The sequence below is a fragment of the Littorina saxatilis genome, linkage group LG8 (assembly GCF_037325665.1).
Source record: "Littorina saxatilis isolate snail1 linkage group LG8, US_GU_Lsax_2.0, whole genome shotgun sequence".
NCBI lineage: Eukaryota > Metazoa > Mollusca > Gastropoda > Littorinimorpha > Littorinidae > Littorina > Littorina saxatilis.
This window is the reverse complement of record NC_090252.1, coordinates 64,440,516-64,468,447: the sequence shown is the minus strand read 5'-3', so window position 1 is coordinate 64,468,447 and position 27,932 is coordinate 64,440,516. Positions and strand designations below refer to the sequence as shown.

General features: G+C 42.6%; 1 protein-coding gene across 1 annotated transcript; it reads left to right on the top strand.

Moving 5' to 3' along the window:
* The first annotated feature begins 47 nt into the window (after nt 1-47).
* LOC138974810 (uncharacterized) lies at nt 48-27,515 on the top strand. Its single transcript, XM_070347537.1, has 5 exons — nt 48-146; nt 4,458-4,874; nt 18,284-18,405; nt 23,094-23,355; nt 27,154-27,515. The coding sequence occupies exons 1-5, from the start codon at nt 89-91 to the stop codon at nt 27,513-27,515; spliced, it is 1,221 nt and encodes a 406-aa protein (XP_070203638.1). The 5' UTR covers nt 48-88.
* Nucleotides 27,516-27,932: the final 417 nt, after the last annotated feature.

Genomic DNA, 27,932 nt, shown 5'->3' with positions numbered 1-27,932 from the left:
TGTATGACGTAAAACCTCAAGCTGATGACGTTATAGGTACAGGATGTCGTACACGTTCTACAAAAAAAAGTCTCAACTAGTAACACAAATGGCACCGCACGTTTTTCATGTCTTGTTGACAGCCCTGCTGTGTTTCCTGCAAACGGGTAAGCATTTTGTATTCTCAGTGATTCTAAACCTATGCTGCTGTTCTTATGCCACTGTTCTTTGCTGTTGTGTTTCAGCGAGGATGACCAAACTGAGCTGTTCATGCAAAATGTGCAAAGTAGCGTTTTGTAATTTAAGGGAAAGCTGTCAGTAGGCCTATTCTTTAATCTATAAAGCTGCTTTGTGTGTGTGTGTGTGTGTGTGTATATATATATGTGTGTGTGTATGTGTGTGTGTGTGTGTGTGTGTTTGTGTGTGTGTTTGTGTGTGTGTGTGTGTAACACCGCGCACAGACCGAACACACCTGGAGACGTCTCAGTGGTACAACGTAGAAGACTCGTATTAGCTTCCCCGTTGTTTGCTGCTAGATTTGATCAACAAATAGATAGCAGGCGACGCTTGTTAAGGGATGCGATTTTGCAGGTGCTAGATCTAGACAATCCTTACGATCTTAATAACATAGACCAGGATCATCAGGATTGTGCAGACAAGCGCAGTCTTTTTCGCCACATGAAAGCGACGAAAGCAGTATTAGCAATGCGCAAGCAGCAAGTGTACTAAACTGAGCAAAAAAGTGATTGCACCCATTTTTGTACCCCAACTAAAACATTCAACCCCGTGTCATTTTCTTCAAACTTTATATGCCATTTAAGACGCTTCACTTGGCTACCTTGCACACTTTTCGGATCAAAGATGTCTGTTCAAAGTATCACGTGACCACCACCGAAGTAAGGGTACCCCCCAAATCGACCTGACAAAAACGTCAGATACCAAGTCAGATACCAATTAAAAAAATCGACACAAATTTTAATTCAGAATAGGCGCAACTTGGCAACTTTTACATACAAGAGGAAAGAAAAATCATGTAGCTATCCAGAACATGTTGTTTTGTTTTGCTATATTGCGTATCTCTTGTGTTATGGCATTTCTACTGATGCAGGTGTGGAACGCACGAGCAGTAGAAAACAAGAGGATTTTGCGTCCATTTTGACGAGTATCATGATAAAAAGCGCTTTATTTCAGCAAAGCCTAAATGGATTGATTCGAAACTTTCAGGAGCTGAAGTCTACAGGCGAGACTTACCCTGGGTGAAAAGTTGGATCACTACATGCTTGTTCTCAGATGTTATGCACTCTTCAGAAAAAAAAGGTTTTTAAACCCGTCACAGGTTTGAGAATTTACATCCTAAAAATTAATGACTTTGCATGCATAAAGACAAATGGTTGTTACAAGAACTGTCAAAGTTTCATTTGAGTATGACGACTGACGGACATTTACTAGCCATGTAAACACACGAGAAAAAAAATGGAACGTTCAGGCTGTTTGCTATTGACTGGGGTTATCGCTGAATGCCTCTCAAAACATGCTGCAGTCACGGATGACTGGACATGGCTGTCGCACTGTGATCCTTCAAAAATATTTGATCGTGTTTACAGGACTAGGAAACGTAAACTAGTGATTGTATTTATATGAAACTTTGGCAGTATTTGTAACATGTATTTTGTCTGCACGCCTGCAAAGTCATGATTTGTTTTATGTAAACTTAAAACTTATGACACGTTTTAAAATATTTTCCGGAAGATTGCATATCATCTCAACAAATATTTGTAACGATGCGACATTTTACCGGACGTACGTCTCGTATGTAGACTTAAGATCCTGAAATTTTTGAAGCAATCCATTCCGGTGTCACGAAATTCTCTTTCGCCGAAATATTTTGTTCTCCCCCACCAACACGTTTCACTGATTTTTGTACCGAAAACAATTCTTATGCAAAATCATCCTCTGACTACGGGTTGGGTAAGTTTGGGAATGGGCTAGGTATGTAAACAGTTTTAAAATGCGTCAATTTCTGGCGATGTTTGTGAACGAAGATTTCGAATTTCCGCGGACGGCGTCGATTGAATTCTTAGTTCACAAACATCGCCAGAAATTGACGCATTTTAAAACTGTTTACATGTACCTAACCCATTCCCAAACTTAATTACAGTGAAGTCCGGATGTAGTGATAGCCCTCGGGACCAAATTTTTTTATCACTACATCCGGACTATCATTACACCAGGACGTCCGGTTATAGTGATATTTTTGTAGGTTTTATCACTACATCCGGACGTCCGGTTATAGTTCTATTTTTGTAGGTTTTATTACTACATCCGGCCAATCGCTTGTAGTTGTAGTGATATCTTCAAAGCTTTTATTGCTACATGCGGCGGCACATTTGGTAAACTAGCCTCAAGGCAGTAACAAGGTGATTTTGGAACCACTATTGATTTCGTTGTGTGACGTTTCTTCTGTCGTCTTTGTCAGGCTTGCAAATGTCCTGTGTTAACCTACCCCCGTCCTGGCAGTTCAACAGCCGGTGTGTGTGTGTGTGTGTGCGTGCGTGCGTGCGTGTGTGTGTGTGTGTGTGTGTTTTAGAGAGAAAGAGAGAGAGAGAGAGAGAGAGAGAGAGAGAGAGGGGGCCACTTAGAAATAAGCGTTAAATGAAAATTTGTCAGATTGTCACCATTTTTCACAATAGCGCATACTGTTGACTGTGCAACCTTGTACTTCTTTGCAATTTCCGTCTGTGTACCTTGTTTTCTTTCAATGTCTTTCAAGAGATCAATTTTCCGCTTCAGGGTAAGCACAGTGCGTGGCTGGCTTTTGCTCGCCATTTTGGTAAAGGGAGATTACTCTCGAACATTATCACTACAGCCGGACTTTAGCTTCCCCGGGACGTGAAAATAGTATCACTACAAGCGGACTATCACTATATCCGGACTGAAAACTATCACTACAACCGGACTAAGTTAACAAAGAACATGAACAACTGGGACCGGGACCCAGAAATTCTATTGCTACAGCCGGACTATCACTATATGGGTCTATCACTACAGCCGGACTTCACTGTACCCCTAACCCGAAGTCAGAGGATGGTTTTGTCGAAGAACTGTTTTTGGTACTTCTTCTTCTTCTTCGTCGTCGTTCGCTCAGACAATTTTTGGTACAAAAATGAGTGAAACGTGTTGGTGGGGGAGAAAAACATATTTCGGCGAAAGAAAATGTCGTGACACCGGCACTGCTGACATAGAGCGCTTTTTGTCCTGGTACCCCCAAAACTGACGCAAAAACCTCTCGTTATCTACTGCTCGTTTCCTGTGCAGTGTTAACACTATGGTGTTGCAATGTTTCCTGTGTGGTGTTTACACTATGGTGTTGCAATGTTTCTTGTGTGGTGTTAACACCATGGTGTTGCAATGTTTCCTGTGTGGTGTTAACACCATGGTGTTGCAATGTTTCCTGTATGGTGTTAACACCATGGTGTTGCAATGGCAGTGTGTACCTAAAGGCTTTCGTGCTGTGATTTAGATTGTATTGTGTTGTACTTGTTATTAGGTTTTTAGGTGTTAGTGTACATCGCGGAGATCAGAACAAGAAAAGACGGCATTTCATTTCCGTGTACACGCATTATTCCAATATAATAGCTACTTGTGCAGCTTTGCCTAATTAGGTTACCATTTAAAAAGCAATTGAACGAAGCCTGGTCTATGCATATTTGACTTCTGAAAATACATGAGTGGGCGCCTTTTAAGTTTACCTGGGGCAGTCGCACTAATTGCTTGACAAACGCAGGCGCGCACAGCGATTGTCGACACGACTGCAATAGTAAACAGTCTAGCGTATAGTGATACTTCAAGCGATTGTCGACACGACTGTAATAGTAAACAGTCTAGCGTATAGTGATACTTCAAGCGATTGTCGACACGACTGTAATAGTAAACAGTCTAGCGTATAGTGATACTTCAAGCGATTGTCGACACGACTGTAATAGTAAACAGTCTAGCGTATAGTGATACTTCAAGCGATTGTCGACACGACTGTAATAGTAAACAGTCTAGCGTATAGTGATACTTCAAGCGATTGTCGACACGACTGTAATAGTAAACAGTCTAGCGTATAGTGATGCTTCAAGCGATTGTCGACACGACTGTAATAGTAAACAGTCTAGCGTATAGTGATACTTCAAGCGATTGTCGACACGACTGTAATAGTAAACAGTCTAGCGTATAGTGATACTTCACTGTCGAAGACTTCCCTCTGATGCGTAGCTGTAGTGAAGATGTTAATATGTAGTTTTCCGTGATGTGTTTGGGTGTGTCAAAGTGCTTGGCACTTGTAGAATCGAATAAACACTTTAACAGTACGAACAACAACACTGACATGTTGCCGCACTGTTAATCCGTCAAAAACATTGTCTGTTTAAACATATAGAACACAAAGTTACTAAGCTAACTCAACATGTCCCTCTTGGTGTGTATTATTGCAGGTGATTGTGGAAATATTGCCGGCCTCACTACGATCATTACCACCCCAAATCCACCAAGAGTGACCTTGACCCCAAATGTGTCTCACAGCATTATTATCGCATGTATAGCATCTTCGGTTGATACGAATCAGGAGGTGTTTGCCATAAACATTCAGCGAGTGCTGCATGCCAATCCCAATGCTGACCCTGTGGTGCTAGCAGCAGCATTATCAACTCGTCACCAAGGCAATGCAGAATTGCAAGCTTCGGCACCTCAGGGATCCAATGTAACTGGCAGTCTAGGGGAGAAAACCGTCACCCTGACCTTGAACAGAGCAAACTGTTGTGATTCTGGAAAGTACATCTGCACTGCTTCTTCATTGGACAACGCCACTAAAACTAGATATTACGCGAGTGATACAAATATTTCGATCCAAGGTGAGTGGATTTGTTTTAGCAAATCTTTACGGTAGTAAAGCACATCCATTACAAACGACTTGAACTAAGCAGGAAAAATAACTTACCACTTGCTCAAATTTAAACAAACAATGGATCAAGATATTATCTTCTTATTTCTCGTATTTTACATGCACGTGTCTTATAAAGTCTTTTTTGGACAGTACAAAGTCAGTGAAACATTTAGAGTTCATTCATTAACAATTTTGATTTTTGATTTTATTGCATTTCAGTTGAAATTAATGGCCGCTAGCAGACTGGCCTCGGGCAGCTTATTCTATTCAGCTATCATGCATGGTTTAGGGTGTACAATCCAAGGGGACATTTGGGGATTTTTTTCTTGCGAATTGGACCTTAAACAGCTCAAGGGGCATTTTCTGTACTGTAATGTAGATTAATCTATAAGGATTTGCGCGAAAATGCCAAGAACCTATTCTCAAATAAACAAATACATTTTAATCGGCGAGCGGTTTTCTTGTTCCACTTTTCTGTGGCAGTTAGTCATGACTTCTGTTCCTAATCATTTTGTTTAGTCCTGGGTGGCCGAGTGGTAACGCACTTGCGCTCGGAAGCGAGAGGTTGCGAGTTCGACCCTGGGTCAGGGCGTTAGCAATTTTCTCCCCCCTTTCCTAACCTAGGTGGTGGGTTCAAGTGCTAGTCTTTCGGATGAGACGAAAAACCGAGGTCTCTTCGTGTACACTACATTGGGGTGTGCACGTTAAAGATCCCACGATTGACAAAAGGGTCTTTCCTGGCAAAATTGTATAGGCATAGATAAAAATGTCCACCAAAATACCCGTGTGACTTGGAATAATAGGCCGTGAAAAGTAGGATATGCGCCGAAATGGCTGCGATCTGCTGGCCGATGTGAATGCGTGATGTATTGTGTAAAAAAATTCCATCTCACACGGCATAAATAAATCCCTGCGCCTTGAATATGTGCGCGATATAAATTGCATAAAAATAAAAAAATAAAAAATAAATCCCTGCGCTTAGAACTGTACCCACGGAATACGCGCGATATAAGCCTCAAATTGATTGATTGATTGATTGATGGGTAAGCATTTGTCGAAGCAGATAAAAGTCGTTGGATTCAGGAAGTAAGACCTGTAATGTATCAAACGCATGCAATGTCCGTGTTGCACGGAGCTAGATGACATATGGAAAAGCAGAAACAAACACAGTGTCATTAGAATAATACACATGGTCTCGAAAGACTACCAAACACAACATTTTGATTTGTAAAATGGAACGCTCAAACACAAAGTTTAAGATACTCCTTGTGTGTGTTGTAATCTTTACCAAACCCCGAACTGATATATGTCGCTCTTTGGGCGATTCCAAATCTCTACCTCAAGCAACAGTGCGTGAAACGCAAGCTCCTCTCAGGACTGAAAAACGAGACAGTAACAAAACAGAGACTGCGGCAAAAGTGAAGTCTCAGTTAGAAAACGCTACCTTTTTTTTTTTTTTTTAATTTTTTTTGGACCTCAGTTGCATGCAGGATGCTTCAACCCATATTTTTTGACCGATTTTTTTTGTTTTTTTTTTGAGGCGGGGAGCATCCTTCTACCTTGGTCTTTTTCTTTATAACATAATCAACTTTATATTATACAAAACATAAACTTCTGTCTAATGTTTAACTCTAATTCCAATAAAATACGTAAGTCTAACTTCTTCCCATACTTACATTTTCCTATGGTCATTTTTATATTTAGTCAAGTTTTGACTAAATATTTTAACATCGAGGGGGAATCGAAACGAGGGTCGTGGTGTATGTGTGTGTGTATGTGTGTGTGTGTGTGTGCGTGCGTGTAGAGCGATTCAGACCAAACTACTGGACCGATCTTTATGAAATTTGACATGAGAGTTCCTGGGATTGATATCCCCATACGTTTTTTTCATTTTTTTGATAAATGTCTTTGATGACGTCATATCCGGCTTTTCGTGAAAGTTGAGGCGGCACTGTCACGCCCTCATTTTTCAACCAAATTGGTTGAAATTTTGGTCAAGTAATCTTCGACGAAGCCCGGGGTTCGGTATTGCATTTCAGCTTGGTGGCTTAAAAATTAATTAATGACTTTGGTCATTAAAAATCTGAAAATTGTAAAAAAAAATAAAAATTTATAAAACGATCCAAATTTACGTTTATCTTATTCTCCATCATTTGCTGATTCCAAAAACATATAAATATGTTATATTCGGATTAAAAACAAGCTCTGAAAATTAAATATATAAAAATTATTATCAAAATTAAATTGTCCAAATCAATTTAAAAACACTTTCATCTTATTCCTTGTCGGTTCCTGATTCCAAAAACATATAGATATGATATGTTTGGATTAAAAACACGCTCAGAAAGTTAAAACAAAGAGAGGTACAGAAAAGCGTGCTATCCTTCTTAGCGCAACTACTACCCCGCTCTTCTTGTCAATTTCACTGTCTTTGCCATGAGCGGTGGACTGACGATGCTACGAGTATACGGTCTTGCTGAAAAATGGCAGCTACTTGACTAAATATTGTATTTTCGCCTTACGCGACTTGTTATATTTAGTCAAGTTTTGACTAAATATTTTAACATCGAGGGGGAATCGAAACGAGGGTCGTGGTGTATGTGCGTCTGTCTGTCTGTGTGTGTGTGTGTGTGTAGAGCGATTCAGACTAAACTACTGGACCGATCTTTATGAAATTTGACATGAGAGTTCCTGGGTATGAAATCCCCGAACGTTTTTTTCATTTTTTTGATAAATGTCTTTGATGACGTCATATCCGGCTTTTCGTGAAAGTTGAGGCGGCACTGTCACGCCCTCATTTTTCAACCAAATTGGTTCAAATTTTGGTCAAGTACTCTTCGACGAAGCCCGGGGTTCGGTATTGCATTTCAGCTTGGTGGCTTAAAAATTAATTAATGACTTTGGTCATTAAAAATCTGAAAATTGTAAAAAAAATAAAAAAAATATAAAACGATCCAAATTTACGTTTATCTTATTCTCCATCATTTGCTGATTCCAAAAACATATAAATATGTTATATTCGGATTAAAAACAAGCTCTGAAAATTAAATATATCAAAATTATTATCAACATTTTTTTTTCGAAATCAATTCAAAAACACTTTCATCTTATTCCTTGTCGGTTCCTGATTCCAAAAATATATAGATATGATATGTTTGGATTAAAAACACGCTCAGAAAGTTAAAACGAAGAGAGGTACAGAAAAGCGTGCTATCCTTCTTAACGCAACGAATACCCCGCTCTTCTTGTCAATGCCACGGGCGGTGGAGTGACGATGCTACGAGTATACGGTCTTGCTGCGTTGCGTTGCGTTCAGTTTCATTCTGTGAGTTCGACAGCTACTTGACTAAATATTGTATTTTCGCCTTACGCGACTTGTTGTTATTAAAATACAATAATTTATAAAATAAATTTGATTGTTTTTTAAATTTTCATTCCAAAAACCAAATAATATATCTGTTTCATTCAAAGTTATATTATAATAAATTTGCTTATAAATAAAGTCTTTACATAGTTTCCAAACGTTCCTCACCTCTTGACAATGAAAAAAGAAGTGCTCAAGTGTATCCGGTTCATTACAAACTTCACAATTATTAGTTTGACATAAACCCATCTTGTTTAGTAAAATATTCGTTGGGTAAATTCTGTGTAAAATTTTCCAATGAAGCAGACGCAGTCGTTCTTCTTTTGTACAATTAACAGCTAACAGCCAGTATCTTGATTCCAGAACAACATTATGCTTTCTTTGCCAAAAAGAACAGGCGCTCGGAGTTTGTACCTCGAAATTAACCAAAACAGTTCTTATTTCCCTTGGTGTAATATTACCAATACGAGTCAAACCCTGCAACAGAACATATCGGTATGGCAATGCGTTAATCAAGTTTTGTTTTAAGTGCTGTACATAACGCATTATACTCAAATTGTCTGGCTGGTTTATAACCAACCTTTTGACATAATTCTTCAAATGAAATCATGTCACGATTTCATTCACGACATCCTTTACATGATAAATATGACATTTAATAAAATCTTTGAAAAAGAGGCATTTATGTTTATATTGTATATTCATGTTGTTCCATATACATTAATTCATCAATGGAACAGGTGTGGCATCATACTTTTCATACAACATGTGTTTGTTGTCTAGCCAGGTTAACAATACTTGTCTCCAAAAGACCGATCTGCAGTTAACAACGCCAACCAGCTTCTTGGAGGATGCATTAGAGTCAAAACAGGACAAACCATTACCCAAACTTGAAAAAACATATCTACGAATGACAGACCAGTAATTGTCTGTAGAGTTCTGCAGACCAATAGCCCACGACATCATAATGAGTTGTGCATATCCACAACATTTATCATATTTGATCCACCATTATCTTTTAATTTACACATAATTGTTCGTTTTACTTTTTCAAACGCCCGTGTATTTAAATGTTTTTTCTTCCAAATAAACGTGAACAAAATGGAATTAATTTGATGTAAAACATGATAAGGCACTGCTAGAGACTGGAAAATATAAACGAAACTGACATATAAGAAAGGTTTTAACAATGCAAATTTTACCTTGCAGTGATGTTGTTACAAATTCACACCTATAGGACAAATGTCCTGAGCTCTTCGGCAGCAATAGGACATTTGGCCGCTTTCAGAAATATCAATAGGACATCATAGTGTTGTGGAAAACACTGTACATGGCTCCAAAATCATGTGCACACACACATATATGCACCGAACATGTTGGCATACATTGTTTTATTAATTTAGTTTCAAATAGGACACACACAAAAAGAAACAAACTAAAAAGCAACCAAAACGGTCAGCACTCTTTTTGTGATTGTCTCACAAACTGCATGATTTGACTAGAACATGAAATACTGAGAACATTTTAAAAAGTCCGTTTCAACACAGATTTGACAAAGCAGTATGGTCTCTTTGCTGTCAAGGTCTAACCAACCAAACAGGGTCAGCCATAAATAGTTAAAAGACCGTTTCTGCGAATTTCCTGCTGTGCCGACACCATGTCCTGTACAACAGACAAAACTTCTCTTTCCGTGGTTGTGTCACGTTTCAGCGGCGACACTGTCATTTTCAAGAATGACGCTCGCCGTGTTTTCACCTGTTATTGACCCAAACGGAGCACAGGATGCCGTTGAAAAGCCAAAGGTGTTCAGCTTTTGTTAAACTTTGGCAGGCCTTCGTTTTTATTTCAGTGGCATAATTGAATGCGCTTCGTGAAAATGTCTCGAACTGAAACCAAAAGCAGACGCAAGACTTATAGTTGTTGCGACCCATCTCGTCATCGGCGCTTTTCCGGAAATGACCTGCGCTTTGTTGGAATTCTAACAATGGCCGCCATTGCAGGAATTCCAACTTTGCGCTACGCGATTCTAGAAATGTACCGCGCGCATAGTGAGAATTCTGCTCTTTCTTAGAATGCGATGTAAAATGATACAAGTCATGATGGCCTATGATGATCCTTGTGTTTTAATGTGACCAATGCTTAGTCTTGAAAAAACAGATGCATTGTATAACGCACCAAACCAACCGAATTACAAAAAGCAAAAACACTTTTTTTTTCTTTTTTTTTTTTTTTTCCGGAGATCAGACATTGTTAATCACACATGTGCGTGCGTTATCGGAAGTTTTTTTTAATTCTTATTAAGTTATTATTGCTTTCCTTCCGTCTCACTCTTTCTCTCGGCTTCACACTCAATGGACAGTAAACAGATCATGGACAATTTTTTTTTTTTTTTACATTTACCCTCTCTCTCTCTCTCTCTCTCTCTCTCTCTCTCTCTCTCTCTCTCTCTCTCTCTCTCCCTCTCTTACTCCACTTGTCCACGCACCAGCTCTCTCTCTCTCTCTCTCTCTCTCTCTCTCTCTTTCTCACACTTGTCCACACAACATCTCTCTCTCTCTCACTCTCTCTCTCTCTCTCTCTCTCTCTCTCTCTCTCTCTCACTCACTCCCTAGTCTGTCTTTCTCTGCATCCACTTTCTTTCTCTTCGACTTGTCTGTTTTTTTCTGAATTTTGTTCTTCGGATTCTTCTGTCTTCTTCTTTGTTCTTCTTTTTTGTTTCGTCTCTCTCTCTCTCTCTCTCTCTCTCTCTCTCTCTCTCTCACTCTCTCACTCTCTCTCTCTCTCCCTCTCTCTCTCTCTCCTCTCCCCCATACTCTGTCGGTCTCTCTCACCCTCTCTCCTATAGTCTGCCAAACTCTCTCTCTTTCTCTCTCCCTCTCTCTCTCCCTCTCTCTCTCTCACTGTCTCCTCTCGTTCTATCTTCTCTCTCTCCACTTACTATTTTTAATACATTTTGTCCTATATTTTCTTCCGTCATCATTTCTCCTTTTGTTACCTAACGTTTCTTTATTTCAATTTCACGGATAGCAACACATATGCGAGTCACAAGTCAATTATTTTTCTTAAACTTAACTCTTTTTCAAAAATACATCCGATCTCTAAAGGGGTACCGTATCTATAAATACCTATGCACATTTTTGCAATCAAGATCAGCAAATTGACATAGTTTGCTTCAGCGGATCGATGAAATAGAATTCCTTTTAACTAGGCCAAATAGGGCATCCCGCACATCAACATGAATTCTTTTTGAAAATGTGTATCTTGAAAGGAAAATATCGAATATCGCCCTGTCCGAAGGAATGGAGTTCTTATCGGACAATGACCGCGCTCAGTTCAAAACGATAGGACATCTGACCGCCATGCGGCTATGTGAATCGGACATTTGTGACCCTCCACCACGGAATGAGTCGCATGTCACCTTTGCATGGTTTTCATATTTTTACATTTTTCTAAAGAGTTTTTTATGCTCTATCCAGTGGTGAAAACCGTTTTAGAAAAGAGCGAAAACTGTTTGAGTTATAAGCCTGTGACTTAGGTGACCCTCACACCGTTACCAGACACTCCCCGGACTTGTCTTAAGCCTAGCGCAGAACCGCGCGAGGTGACATGCGACTCATTCCGTGGTGGAGGGTCACACTTGAGCCTTTCAATCGGTCTATGTCCGATGTCCGACGCCTAACGACATCCCTGCCTTGTATACTTAAGTTTCTTCTGGACCAATTAAAAATTATTTGTTGCATACGTTGAATTTTCTTAGACCAGTTGTCTTCAATTGATGAAAAAACAATTCCAACGATTTTTACTTTCCGTTTCCATTTAAGACCAAAATATTGGTCAGTACAGTATTTGTTTGACCCAATCCACATGGCTTCAGTTTTATTTACATTCACTTCTAAATTGGAAACAGTTTTAAACATGTTTAAAATATGTAATGCTCTTTCTAAATCTCTTTGATCATGTAAAAAAAAGGGTGACATCATCGGCATATAAGAGCAGTTTTAGGACCCTCATTGGTGATACCTCAAAAGGTGACATGGGTAGCCGGATACCCTCAACATCTTCATCTGAACGAATCTTAATTGCTAACAATTCAAGGGCTATAATAAATGCCATCAGCGAGAATGGACATCCTTGACGGATGCCTGATTCCACAGGGAAATGCTCAGAAATCCACCCTGTATAATTAATACAACTTTGACTGTTATTCATGATAACCGAAGACCATTTCTTAAAATTGTCTCCAAAACCAAACTTATCAAAAGCAAACAAAATAAAGTCTTTGGATATGCTATCAAAAGCGCGTCGAAAATCAACTGCCAATAAAACTCCAGGTTTATCCATTGTATTCATAATATCTATGGTCTCATCAATAAGTCTAATCATTGTGCTAATTTTCCTACCTGATTTTCATGAATAATATCACCAATTACAGTTGAAAGTCTTCTTGCCAGACATTTTGCGAGGATCTTGTAATCTGTGTTAGTCAGAGATATGGGTCTCCAATTCCCGAGATCATCTCTGGGTAGTTCTTTCCCTTTATGGATTAATGTCAGGACAGCTTGTTTTTGAGTGGTCGATAACTCGCCATTAGCAAAGGATGATATAAAGGAAGCATGAACTACATCCCTAATCTTCAGCTAAAATACTTTATAAAAACAGGTAGTGAGGCCATCTAGACCTGGGGCTGAATCGTTATTTAATAGTTTCAGAGCAACTGTTAATTCCTCTTTGGTAATATCAGAATCTAGATTGCCTTTTTGGTCATTGGAGAGAAACGGTATATTCAAATCTTGTACAAATTCCAGTGCACTCACTTCGTTAAATTCAGATCGTTTTTCATATGCATCTTTAAAAAAAACGTACCTGTTCTTTCATAATTTCTTGCTGTGTATTTACTACCCTGCCATCTTTTGTTTGCAACCGGTCCATAATTTTCATATTGGCTTTACTTTTTTCCAAGTTCAAAAAATATTTGGTGTTTTTCTCCCCTTCTTCTATAAACTGGACACGGGAACAAACTTGGGCACTTTTGGCTTTTTCCAGTGACAGTACCTCAAGCTCTGATTTAATATTTTCTCTCTTTATCAAAAGCGTCTCATCCTGTGGTTTATTGGCTAATAGTGTATCAGATTCATCTAATTCCCTCTGAAGAGAAACACAATAATTAGTTTGTTTTCGTTTCCTTCCTGCTGCATAGGCTGTACACAAATCACGCATTCGTACTTTCAATAATTCCCATTTTAAGTGAGCATTCGTATCCATATTTTCTAATCAAAAGGCATCAATCAAATCATTCATCAAATCAACAAAAAATGTGTCACTCAATAATCGGTTATTGAATTTCCAATAAGAGGGACCACGTTTGATATTTACAAACTGAATTTTGAGTTCAAGCAAACGATGATCTGTGTGTGGTACTGACAAAATATTACAAAAAAGGGTTTTATCAAATAAATGATCAGAAATGAAAATATAATCGAGACGACGGGCTATAAAGGGATTCTTCCTACTCCAGGAAAACTCCTTTTCATCTGTGTGAAACAGGCGCCATACATCATTTAAGACATAGCTCAGGGGATATAGCTCAGTTGGTAGCGCGCTGGATTTGTATTCAGTTGGCCGCTGTCAGCGTGAGTTCGATCCCAGGTTCGGTGGAAATTTATTTCACAGAGTCAACTTTGTGTGCAGACTCTCTTTGGTGTCCGAACCTCCCCCCGTGTACACTACATTGGGTGTGCACGTTAAAGATCCCACGATTGACAAAAGGGTCTTTCCTGGCAAAATTGCTTAGGCACAGTTAATAATTGTCTACCTATACCCGTGTGACTTGGAATAATAGGCCGTGAAAGGTAAATATGCGCCGAAATGGCTGCAATCTACTGGCCGTATAAAATTTCATCTCACACGGCATCACTGCAGAGTGCCTAGAACTGTACCCACGGAATATGCGCGATATAAGACTTAATAATAATGGACATTTGCTATAGCGCATAATCATGTATATGCTCAATGCGCTTTACAATAACTAGAATTAACATAACTAATAATAAAACCATACACAATGAACAAGACCCACAATCTACATAACATAGCATACTCAGCATACTCCATGCAAGCAAACACAAAAGCTTAACACACTCCAAGCACGCAAGACCAAGCAAACAGGGTAAAGACAAAACAAAGTCATACAAGCAAAACCATACAAGCAAAATTAATACCGAACTCCATGCAAACAATACTCAAAACTCAAAAGAAAAAACATGACAAAGCAACGGAATGAGAAAAAGCCATATATATACATACAAATTCAAAACACTCCATGCACGCAGGGGGGGGGGGGGGGGGGGTATCATGTGTATGCAAGTGAAAAAAGATGCGTTTTCAGGCCTGTGCGGAAAGAGCCAGAGGAGGCAGAGTGACGAAGAGTGACAGGGAGAGAGTTCCAGACGAGAGGAGCAGAAACAGAAAAAGAGCGCTCACCAAAAGATTTAGTGTTGACTCTCGGAGTGGAAAGGATAGAGGTGTCTGCTGAGGAGCGGAGTGTCCTGCCCGGTGTGTATGTCTGAGTCATGTCTGTGAGGTATGCGGGTCCTGTCTGTGTGAGTGCACCATAGGATAGGCATGCGATTTTATACTTGATGCGTGACTCTATTGGAAGCCAGTGCAGTGCTTGGAGATGAGGGGAAATGTGTTTGGACTTGCGGACTCTGAGGACCAGGCGTGCAGCATTGTTCTGAAATTTCTGTAACCTGTTTAGGAGGTACTGGGGGCAGCCATACAGCAGTGCATTACAATAGTCCAGTCTGGAAAGAATGAATGCAGAGACTAGAGTCAGAGCTGCTTCTTCAGAAAGGTAATGGCGTATCGAGCCAATGCGGCGGAGTTCAAAGTTGACGGCACGAGTGATGTTTTGTACCTGTGCGTTCATAGTTAGGTGGGAGTCTAGTGTGACACCCAAGTTCTTCACTGAAACCGAGAAGGGGACAACTGCATTGCCTATTGTGATGGACTCTGGGAGCTGGATGGAGGTAGACATGCGTGGAGAGGAGGCAGCCATGACTTCCGTTTTCTCATCATTTAATTTTAGCTTGTTAAATGTCATCCAGGATTTAACGTCCAGGATGCATTCTTGCATTGAGTGCATCAGAGTGTCGAAACTCTTGAGATCAGCAGACTTCTGAAGTTGCGTATCATCTGCATAAGAATGACGGAGAACTGAGTGTGAGGCCATGATGTCAGCGAGGGGTGTGGTGTATAACACAAACAATACCGGCCCTAGGACTTATTGATTGATTGATTGATTATTATTGAAGAATTGCTGGAAATTTACCACACCAACCGTTTTATGCTTTTCTCCACTTACAATATCTAAATCGTTATTGAAAACAAAATTAAAATCACCACAGATTATTTTCTCACCATCTAAATTTTCTAAATACTCATTTACTTGTTTCCACAATTGACTTTTTTCCAAAGAATTATTAGGAAAATAAACGTTCACCACGTAAAAACAATTGTTATCCGAATTAATTTTCACACATAATATTCTTTCTGTTTTAAACATTATTTCCACATCACAACTGTAACTCTTTTTCATTAGGATCATGTGTCCCATTCTTTGACATGTAAGTGATGAGTGATACACTTTTCCACCCCATTCTCTCTCCCACTGGTCTTTTACATCGTCAGTAATGTACGATTCTTGCAAACATATTAAATCATACTTTCTTTTTTTAAATAAATCAAATACTTATCTTCTTTTTCTTTTGTTGCACAATCCTCTCACATTAAGAGAGCATATTGAAACGCCATTCATTACACAAGTCTATCATAATGTCGCAAAAAACATATCGTTGTCCTTTAACATAGCCAAGTCGCGAGGCACGTGAAAGCACACGTAAACACGGGGGCGCGGTCACGGGTTACGGGTCAGCATAGCGAACTGTCCGCACCCTGTGAGTTGCTGAGTTCGTTTTCAGGCCTGATGCACGTGTCATTGTTTGCATCGCTAGTGTTGTCGGATGTGCGTGACACTGACAGCCTCGCATGTTTCGTGTTCTGCGTTGTCGGGCTCATGTTTTGTTGTGGAGATCCGGAGCGTGATCGTTGTCGCTTCGCTGAGCTGCCGTCTCTTTTACTAAATCCGTGCAGGGTGCGCTTCCCAGAGATATGTTTAGGCTTCGTCGTCCTAGAACGACCTCTGTCTCTGCTGGGAGAGGTACTGGGAAAACGCTACCTGAAACACACATAACAGAGCACAAACACGCTTATTGTAAGACATTCCTGGTGTGTCGTGATCCCCAACGGGAACTGGATAGCACGATTAGAGATTTGTTTTGTGTCTATTATACCCCTTTAAGATGTTGAGCCATTTCCAAGTAAAGCGACCTACCCAATGAGCCCGTCTGACGCAGGACAGACCTGGATTGCAGAACGTCTCTTTGGGAGTCACTTAAATGACAACGCTGTATCTCAACAAGTAACAGACCTTGATTTTCAACTTTGATCATACAGTATGTACATGTTCTAAGGACATTGCAGTCTTATTCTCGTTGTGTAATTGTAGTCTTTGCGCCCTAACTCTCATTTGGATTCCGTCTGTTAAAATAAGCCAATATTTGATAGGTACAGTGTTGACCCAAGGCTGTTCGTGTGTTATTACGAGAGAGTCGGCATTCGATGCAGCACTCATGCCTTATTTACTTTGAAAGTTGCTCTCATTTCAGACAAATGACGCGACCACCTGCCCAATTTTGAGGATGCACTGCAAGAGTGATGCAAAAGACCATATCTATCTATCTATTTATCTATCTATCTATCTATCTATCTATCTATCTATCTATCTATCTATCTATCTATCTATCTATCTATCTATCTACCTACTTACCTACATATCTAGCTATCTATCTACCTACCTATCTATCTATCTATCTATCTACCTACCTATCTATCTATCTATCTATCGATATATCAATTTATACTCTCAATTAATACTTTATCTATATATCTATCTAGCTGGATCTCGCATTGTTTATGATCTGCTAACTTCAACCAATATTTTTAATATTCAATGCGACTTGAGTTTCAGACCGATAGATTGAACCCAGGGCTAAATACCATGACCCTGTTGTAACCCCGTCCTGTGTGTAATGTGTGCAGTGAACCGAGGACCCATCACCATGACCCTGTTGTAACCCTGTCCTGTGTGTAATGTGTGCAGTGAACCCAGGGCCCATCACCATGACCCTGTGGTAACCCTGTCATGTGTGTAATGTGTGCAGTGAACCCAGGGCCCATCACCATGACCCTGTTGTAACCCCGTCATGTGTGTAATGTGTGCAGTGAACCCAGGGCCCATAACCATGACCCTGTTGTAACCCCGTCCTGTGTGTAATGTGTGCAGTGAACCCAGTGCCCATCACTATGACCCTGTTGTAACCCCGTCCTGTGTGTAATGTGTGCAGTGAACCCAGGACCCATCACTATGACCCTGTTGTAACCCCGTCCTGTGTGTAATGTGTGCAGTGAACCCAGGACCCATCACTATGACCCTGTTGTAACCCCGTCCTGTGTGTAATGTGTGCAGTGAACCCAGGGCCCATTACTATGACCCTGTTGTAACCCTGTCCTGTGTGTAATGTGTGCAGTGAACCCAGGACCCATCACTATGACCCTGTTGTAACCCTGTCCTGTGTGTAATGTGTGCAGTGAACCCAGGGCCCATCACTATGACCCTGTTGTAACCCCGTCCTGTGTGTAATGTGTGCAGTGAACCCAGGGCCCATAACCATGACCCTGTTGTAACCCCGTCCTGTGTGTAATGTGTGCAGTGAACCCAGGGCCCATCACCATGACCCTGTTGTAACCCCGTCCTGTGTGTAATGTGTGCAGTGAACCCAGGACCCATCACTATGACCCTGTTGTAACCCCGTCCTGTGTGTAATGTGTGTAGGGAACCCAGGACCCATCACTATGACACTGTTGTAACCCCGTCCTGTGTGTAATGTGTGCAGTGAACCCAGGGCCCATCACAATAAAACCGTTGATCACGTCAGAAACTGGATGTTGCTCTGTTGGACAGACGCTTAGAATGACCTGTGGCCAGTTTGTTGGAATAGACGACAACTCCTCGCAGGTAAGATCGACAGCTGCGACCTTCAGACACATGTATGAAGAGACAGATACATAGGCAGACAAATGTACAGACAGACATATATATAGAGAGACAGATAATATAATATAGACAGACAGATGAATAGGCAGACAGATGCATAGAGATGTATAGGTAGACAGATGTATAGGTAGACAGATGTATAGGTAGACAGATGTATAGGTAGACAGATGTATAGCTGGACAGATGTATAGAGAGACAGATGTACAGAGAGACAGATGTATAGAGAGACAGATGTTTAGGTAGACAGATGTATAGGTAGACAGATGTATACGTAGACAGATGTATAGGTAGACAGATGTATAGATAAACAGATGTATAGAGAGACAGATGTATAGGTAGACAGATGTATATGTGGACAGATGTATAGGTAGACAGATGTATAGGTAGACAGATGTATAGGTAGACATATGTATACGTAGACAGATGTATAGAGAGACAGATGTATAGATAGACAGATGCTTAAAGAGACAGATGTATAGAGAGACAGATGTATAGGCAGACAGATGCATAGAGAGACAGATGTATAGAGAGACAGATGTATAGAGAGACAGATGTATAGAGAGACAGATGTATAGAGAGACAGATGTATAGAGAGACAGATGTATAGGTAGACAGATGTATAGAGAGACAGATGCTTAGAGAGACAGATGTATAGAGAGACAGATGTATAGGTAGACAGATGTATAGAGAGACAGATGTATAGAGAGACAGATGTATAGAGAGACAGATGTATAGAGAGACAGATGTATAGAGAGACAGATGTATAGGTAGACAGATGTATAGAGAGACAGATGTATAGGTAGACAGATGTATAGAGAGACAGATGTATAGAGAGACAGATGTATAGAGAGACAGATGTATAGAGAGACAGATGTATAGAGAGACAGATATATAGGTAGACAGATGTATAGAGAGACAGATGCTTAGAGAGACAGATGTATAGAGAGACAGATGTATAGGTAGACAGATGTATAGAGAGACAGATGCTTAGAGAGACAGATGTATAGAGAGACAGATGTATAGGTAGACAGATGTATAGGTAGACAGATGTATAGAGAGACAGATGTATAGAGAGACAGATGTATAGGTAGACAGATGTATAGAGAGACAGATGTATAGAGAGACAGATGTATAGAGAGACAGATGTATAGAGAGACAGATGTATAGAGAGACAGATGTATAGGTAGACTGTATAGAGAGACAGATGTATAGGTAGACTGTATAGAGAGACAGATGTATAGGTAGACTGTATAGAGAGACAGATGTATAGGTAGACTGTATAGAGAGACAGATGTATAGGCAGACAAGTGTGAGGGAGAACTCAGAACTGTGTTACCAACGGATAAAGGTTGAAGGCTTAGCCTTATCTTTCAACCTGTCCTTTAAACATGTACTGGCAACGCTTGTCAAACCTCTGTGGTGTGAGATACACTAAGGGTTGTCTCTCGTTCACAGCACAACTCGGTCTGGGACACACTAAAGGTTGTCTCTCGTTCACATCACAACTGGGTCTGGGACACACTAAAGGTTGGCTCTCGTTCACAGCACAACTGGGTCTGGGACACACTAAAGGTTGGCTCTCGTTCACAGCACAACTCGGTCTGGGACACACTAAAGGTTGGCTCTCGTTCACAGCACAACTTGGTCTGGGACACACTAAAGGTTGTCTTTCGTTCACAGCACAACTGGGTCTGGGACACACTAAAGGTTGTCTCTCGTTCACAGCACAACTGGGTCTGGGACACACTAATTTTGTCTCTCGTTCACAGCACAACTGGTTCTGGGACACACTAAAGGTTGTCTCTCGTTCACAGCACAACTGGGTCTGGGACACACTAAAGGTTGTCTGTCGTTCACAGCACAACTGGGTCTGGGACACACTAAAGGTTGTCTCTCGTTCACAGCACAACTGGATCTGGGACACACTAAAGGTTGTCTCTCGTTCACAGCACAACTGGGTCTGGGACACACTAAAGGTTGTCTCTCGTTCACAGTACAACTGGGCCTGGGACACACTAAAGGTTGTCTCTCGTTCACAGCACAACTGGGTCTGGGACACACTAAAGGTTGTCTCTCGTTTACAGCACAACTGGGTCTGGGACACACTAAAGGTTGTCTCTCGTTCACAGCACAACTGGGTCTGGGACACTCTAAAGGTTGTCTCTCGTTCACATCACAACTGGGTCTGGGGATAACTATAGGTTGTCTCTCGTTCACAGCACAGCTGGGACTGGGACACACTAAAGGTTGTCTCTCGTTTACAGCACAACTGGGTCTGGGACACACTAAAGGTTGTCTCTCGTTCACAGCACAACTGGGTCGGGGACACACTAAAGGTTGTCTCTCGTTCACAGCACAACTGGGTCTGGGACACACTAAAGGTTGTCTCTCGTTCACAGCACAACTGGGTCTGGGACACACTAAAGGTTGTCTCTCGTCCACAGCACAACTGGGTCTGGGGCACACTAAAGGTTGTCTGTCGTTCACAGCACAACTGGGTCTGGGACACACTAAAGGTTGTCTCTCGTTCACAGCACAACTGGGTCTGGGACACACTAAAGGTTGTTTCTCGTTCACAGCACAACTGGGTCTGGGACACACTAAAGGTTGTCTCTCGTTCACAGCACAACTGGATCTGGGACACACTAAAGGTTTTCTCTCGTTCACAGCACAACTGGGTCTGGGACACACTAAAGGTTGTCTCTCGTTCAGAGCACAACTGGATCTGGGACACACTAAAGGTTGTCTCTCGTTCACAGCACAACTGGGTCTGGGACACACTAAAGGTTGTCTCTCGTTCACAGTACAACTGGGCCTGGGACACACTAAAGGTTGTCTCTCGTTCACAGCACAACTGGGTCTGGGACACACTAAAGGTTGTCTCTCGTTTACAGCACAACTGGGTCTGGGACACACTAAAGGTTGTCTCTCGTTCACAGCACAACTGGGTCTGGGACACTCTAAAGGTTGTCTCTCGTTCACATCACAACTGGGTCTGGGGATAACTATAGGTTGTCTCTCGTTCACAGCACAGCTGGGACTGGGACACACTAAAGGTTGTCTCTCGTTTACAGCACAACTGGGTCTGGGACACACTAAAGGTTGTCTCTCGTTCACAGCACAACTGGGTCGGGGACACACTAAAGGTTGTCTCTCGTTCACAGCACAACTGGGTCTGGGACACACTAAAGGTTGTCTCTCGTTCACAGCACAACTGGGTCTGGGACACACTAAAGGTTGTCTCTCGTCCACAGCACAACTGGGTCTGGGGCACACTAAAGGTTGTCTCTCGTTCACAGCACAACTGGGTCTGGGACACACTAAAGGTTGTCTCTCGTTCACAGCACAACTGGGTCTGGGACACACTAAAGGTTGTCTCGCGTTCACAGCACAACTGGGTCTGGGACACACTAAAGGTTGTCTCTCGTTCACAGCACAACTGGGTCTGGGACACACTAAAGGTTTTCTCTCGTTCACAGCACAACTGGGTCTGGGACACACTAAAGGTTGTCTCTCGTTCACAGCACAACTGGATCTGGGACACACTAAAGGTTGTCTCTCGTTCACAGCACAACTGGGTCTGGGACACACTAAAGGTTGTCTCTCGTTCACAGTACAACTGGGCCTGGGACACACTAAAGGTTGTCTGTCGTTCACAGCACAACTGGGTCTGGGACACACTAAAGGTTGTCTCTCGTTTACAGCACAACTGGGTCTGGGACACACTAAAGGTTGTCTCTCGTTCACAGCACAACTGGGTCTGGGACACTCTAAAGGTTGTCTCTCGTTCACATCACAACTGGGTCTGGGGATAACTATAGGTTGTCTCTCGTTCACAGCACAGCTGGGACTGGGACACACTAAAGGTTGTCTCTCGTTTACAGCACAAATGGGTCTGGGACACACTAAAGGTTGTCTCTCGTTCACAGCACAACTGGGTCTGGGACACACTAAAGGTTGTCTCTCGTTCACAGCACAACTGGGTCTGGGACACACTAAAGGTTGTCTCTCGTTCACAGCACAACTGGGTCTGGGACACACTAAAGGTTGTCTCTCGTCCACAGCACAACTGGGTCTGGGGCACACTAAAGGTTGTCTCTCGTTCACAGCACAACTGGGTCTGGGACACACTAAAGGTTGTCTCTCGTTCACAGCACAACTGGGTCTGGGACACACTAAAGGTTGTCTCTCTTTCACAGCTCAACTGGGTCTGGGACACACTAAAGGTTGTCTCTCGTTCACAGCACAACTGGGTCTGGGACACACTAAAGGTTGTCTCTCGTTCACAGCACAACTGGGTCTGGGACACACTAAAGGTTGTCTCTCGTTCACAGCACAACTGGGTCTGGGACACACTAAAGGTTGTCTCTCGTTCACAGCACACCCGGGTCTGGGACACACTTAGGGTTGTCTCTCGTTCACAGCACAACTGGGTCTGGGACACACTAAAGGTCGTCTCTCGTTCACAGCACAACTGGGTCTGGGACACACTAAAGGTTGTCTCTCGTCCACAGCACAACTGGGTCTGGGACACACTATTGGTTGTCTCTCGTTCACAGCACAACTGGGTCTGCGACACACTAAAGGTTGTCTCTCGTTCACAGCACAACTGGGTCTGGGACACACTAAAGGTTTTCTCTCGTTCACAGCACAACTGGGTCTGGGAATTCAAGGACAAGAACGCTGCGGACTGGCAGTCCTACGCCGTCATAGGAAACCCCACAGCGGACATCACACAACGTCAACCGCCATCAACAGACCCGTGCTACAAACATTATTCCAGTTCACTGTCACGACGGCTGACCCTTGAGGACTCTGAACGACAGTACCGGTGTTATGTGAACGGCAGGGTGACTGGCCAAGGCGTGGACAAGGCAAAGGTTCACCCTGTCGGCACTTTACAGGCCCGAGGTAGGCTGACATGTTTATCATAACACTGTAGTCTAGGCGAGTACATGACAAAGGTTCACCATGTCGGCACTTTACAGGCCCCAGGTAGGCTGACATGTTTATCATAACATTGTAGTCAAGGCTAGTACATGACAAAGGTTCACCATGTCGGCACTTTACAGGCCCCAGGTAGGCTGACATGTTTATCATAACATTGTAGTCAAGGCTAGTACATGACAAAGGTTCACCATGTCGGCACTTTACAGGCCCCAGGTAGGCTGGCATGTTTATCATAACATTGTAGTCAAGGCTAGTACATGACAAAGGTTCACCATGTCGGCACTTTACAGGCCCCAGGTAGGCTGACATGTTTATCATAACATTGTAGTCAAGGCTAGTACATGACAAAGGTTCACCATGTCGGCACTTTACAGGCCCCAGGTAGGCTGCCATGTTTATCATAACCCTGTAGTCAAGGCGAGTACATGACAAAGGTTCACCATGTCGGCACTTTACAGGCCTCAGGTAGGCAGACATGTTTATCATAACCCTGTAGTCAAGGCTAGTACATGACAAAGGTTCACCATGTCGGCACTTTACAGGCCTCAGGTAGGCAGACATGTTTATCATAACACTGTAGTCAAGGCGAGTACATGACAAAGGTTCACCATGTCGGCACTTTACAAGCCCCAGGTAGACTGACATGTTTATCATAACCCTGTAGTCAAGGCTAGTACATGACAAAGGTTCACCATGTCGGCACTTTACAGGCCCCAGGTAGGCTGACACGTTTATCATAACATTGTAGTCAAGGCTAGTATCATAACATTGTAGTCAAGGCTAGTACATGACAAAGGTTCACCATGTCGGCACTTTACAGGCCCCAGGTAGGCTGACATGTTTATCATAACATTGTAGTCAAGGCTAGTACATGACAAAGGTTCACCATGTCGGCACTTTACAGGCCCCAGGTAGGCTGACATGTTTATCATAACATTGTAGTCAAGGCTAGTACATGACAAAGGTTCACCATGTCGGCACTTTACAGGCCCCAGGTAGGCTGACATGTTTATCATAACATTGTAGTCAAGGCTAGTACATGACAAAGGTTCACCATGTCGACACTTTACAGGCCCCAGGTAGGCTGGCATGTTTATCATAACATTGTAGTCAAGGCTAGTACATGACAAAGGTTCACCATATCGGCACTTTACAGGCCCCAGGTAGGCTGACATGTTTATCATAACATTGTAGTCAAGGCTAGTACATGACAAAGGTTCACCATGTCGGCACTTTACAGGCCCCAGGTAGGCTGCCATGTTTATCATAACCCTGTAGTCAAGGCGAGTACATGACAAAGGTTCACCATGTCGGCACTTTACAGGCCTCAGGTAGGCAGACATGTTTATCATAACCCTGTAGTCAAGGCTAGTACATGACAAAGGTTCACCATGTCGGCACTTTACAGGCCTCAGGTAGGCAGACATGTTTATCATAACACTGTAGTCAAGGCGAGTACATGACAAAGGTTCACCATGTCGGCACTTTACAAGCCCCAGGTAGACTGACATGTTTATCATAACCCTGTAGTCAAGGCTAGTACATGACAAAGGTTCACCATGTCGGCACTTTACAGGCCCCAGGTAGGCTGACACGTTTATCATAACATTGTAGTCAAGGCTAGTATCATAACATTGTAGTCAAGGCTAGTACATGACAAAGGTTCACCATGTCGGCACTTTACAGGCCCCAGGTAGGCTGACATGTTTATCATAACATTGTAGTCAAGGCTTGTACATGACAAAGGTTCACCATGTCGGCACTTTACAGGCCCCAGGTAGGCTGACATGTTTATCATAACATTGTAGTCAAGGCTAGTACATGACAAAGGTTCACCATGTCGGCACTTTACAGGCCCCAGGTAGGCTGACATGTTTATCATAACATTGTAGTCAAGGCTAGTACATGACAAAGGTTCACCATGTCGGCACTTTACAGGCCCCAGGTAGGCTGACATGTTTATCATAACCCTGTAGTCAAGGAGAGTACATGACAAAGGTTCACCATGTCGGCACTTTACAGGCCTCAGGTAGGCAGACATGTTTATCATAACCCTGTAGTCAAGGCTAGTACATGACAAAGGTTCACCATGTCGGCACTTTACAGGCCTCAGGTAGGCAGACATGTTTATCATAACCCTGTAGTCAAGGCGAGTACATGACAAAGGTTTACCATGTCGGCACTTTACAGGCCCCAGGTAGACTGACATGTTTATCATAACCCTGTAGTCAAGGCTAGTACATGACAAAGGTTCACCATGTCGGCACTTTACAGGCCTCAGGTAGGCAGACATGTTTATCATAACCCTGTAGTCAAGGCGAGTACATGACAAAGGTTCACCATGTCGGCACTTTACAGGCCCCAGGTAGGCTGACATGTGTATCATAACATTGTAGTCAAGGCGAGTACATGTTGTGTGTTTTCCGTCCTTCGTGGTTCAAGATGACTGCAGTCTCAAGGTTCGCTTGGATGCCTGGTTCAATTAATCCTGAGGTGTTTGATGAGGTCTATCTTTGCCAGGAAACCACTATGACAAGGGAAGGTTCAGCTATTGGGGTACTGGCAGCTGTGGCTTTGTGGAGTGTACGCTTTTACTCTGCAACAGCAGTTGTGTATTCAGCTCTCTGGGCATCACAGCAAATCAGATTGTGCCGATTCGGTGTGATCTGGGCAAGCCGCTAGCTCTCCGGGCATCACAGCAAATCAGATTGTGCCGATTCGGTGTGATCTGGGCAAGCTGCTTTCTGGAGTCAACCTGAATGTCGAAGTCGTTCAGGGACGCGTTTAGGGTGTCTTTAAATGTACCTTTTGTTTTTCCCTCCAACAGCACGATATGGGATGCAGTGATCTGGCATGCAGCAGGCATGCCCAACTGACATGTCTTTTCCCCAGCGTTGGTTCCTAAGTCAGTGTCAAGGCACACTACTCATCAAAATCTGTTTCCCAGCGTTGGTTGTTAAGTCAGTGTCAAGGCACACTACTACTCTAAGTCTCTTTCCCAGCGTTGGTTCTTAAGTCAGTGTCAAGACACACTACTGCTCAAAGTCTCTTTCCCAGCGTTGGTTCTAAGTCAGTGACGGGCGCAGTGGCGTGGTGGTAAGACGTCGGCCTCCTAATCGGGAGGTCGTGAGTTCGAATCCCGGTCGCTGCCGCCTGGTGGGTTAAGAGTGGAGATTTGTCCGTTCTCCCAGGTCAACTTATGTGCAGACCTGCAAGTGACTTAACCCCATTCGTGTGTACACGCAAGCACAAAACCAAGGGCGCACGGAAAAGATCCTGTAGTCCATGTCAGAGTTCGGTGGGATATAGAAACACGAAAATACCCAGCATGCTTCCTCCGAAAGCGGCGTATGGCTTCCCAAAAGGCGGGGTAAAAACGGCCAGTCATACACGTAAAATTCCACTCGTGCAAAAACACGAGTGTACGAGGGAGTTTCAGCCCACGAACGCAGAAGAAGAAGAAGAAGGTTCTAAGTCAGTGTTAAGGCACACTACTGCTTAAAGTCTCTTTCCCAGAGTTGGTTCTTAAGTCAGTGTTAAGGTACACTTCCACAACTGCTCAAAGTCTCTTTCCCAGAGTTGGTTCTTAAGTCGGTGTTAAGGTACACTTCCACTACTGCTCTAAGTCTCTTTCCCAGCGTTGGTTCTTAATTAAGTCAGTGTCAAGGAAGACTACCGAAGTTTAGATCTGAAGATTGAATTGAAACAATCTGAGCAGTTATACAAATACAAATAAAAGTATTTCATTTTCTTTCCAAGGCGACGAGGAGAACGGCAAGAGCGAGACAGGCGACAAGGACAACAAAGAAAAGACCGAGACAGAGGTCAAGGCCAACAAAGAAAATGCATCACAAGCCAGCGCTACGAACTGGCTGGCGATCGGTCTTGGTGTGGCGGGAGCTGTTGCCTGTCTCGGTGTCGGTCTCGGCGTCGCGCTCCACTGCAGGAGGAAAGCGAGCGGTCAACAGAGCAGCCCCGGGACCGCTATGAACACCGGTGACACCGCACTCGTCGGTCAGTCTGGTCAAGAACCATACGACGCTATAGACGATAATGTCAGCGAGGCCAGTACAGCGTCTGACGCCGACACGGCCAGTGATGCCTCGTCCGATGTAGATTAATGCTGAACCCATTCCGGCTTATGTTGACATTTAATATCAAGTCACATGCGCAATCAAAAGCTTCATATTACTGTAGGCTGTCCATCTGTAAACGAAACAATCACCTTGATGTTGTTTAATCTAGAACTTATAAACTTTAAATTTACAGATGTTCGCAATGCAATGATTCCAAGACAAGATGTACAGCTGGCTTACCCTCACAAGATATCAAGGTCACTATAGGATCGAGCTGACATACATCACACACCTGCAGGATTGATTGATAACGTCCCGTTATAGTGAACTGATATTTGAGCGAGAGCGGGAGATCATGTGTTTGTTATTTATATTGCACATACCGGGGGTGCGTCGTATTAGCATTTTCATTTCTTGTTTAGTTAGAGCGTTGGAATTTATTACACTTCCATGATTTGGTGA

Bases quoted from the DNA above. Each gene is read 5' to 3' on its own strand.
- LOC138974810 (XM_070347537.1), top strand. From the start codon at position 89: ATGGCACCGCACGTTTTTCATGTCTTGTTGACAGCCCTGCTGTGTTTC. The intron at 147-4,457 runs GTAAGCATTTTG...GTATTATTGCAG, and splicing joins GCTGTGTTTCCTGCAAACGG to GTGATTGTGGAAATATTGCC. The intron at 18,406-23,093 runs GTAAGATCGACA...TCTCGTTCACAG, and splicing joins TAGACGACAACTCCTCGCAG to CACAACTGGGTCTGGGAATT.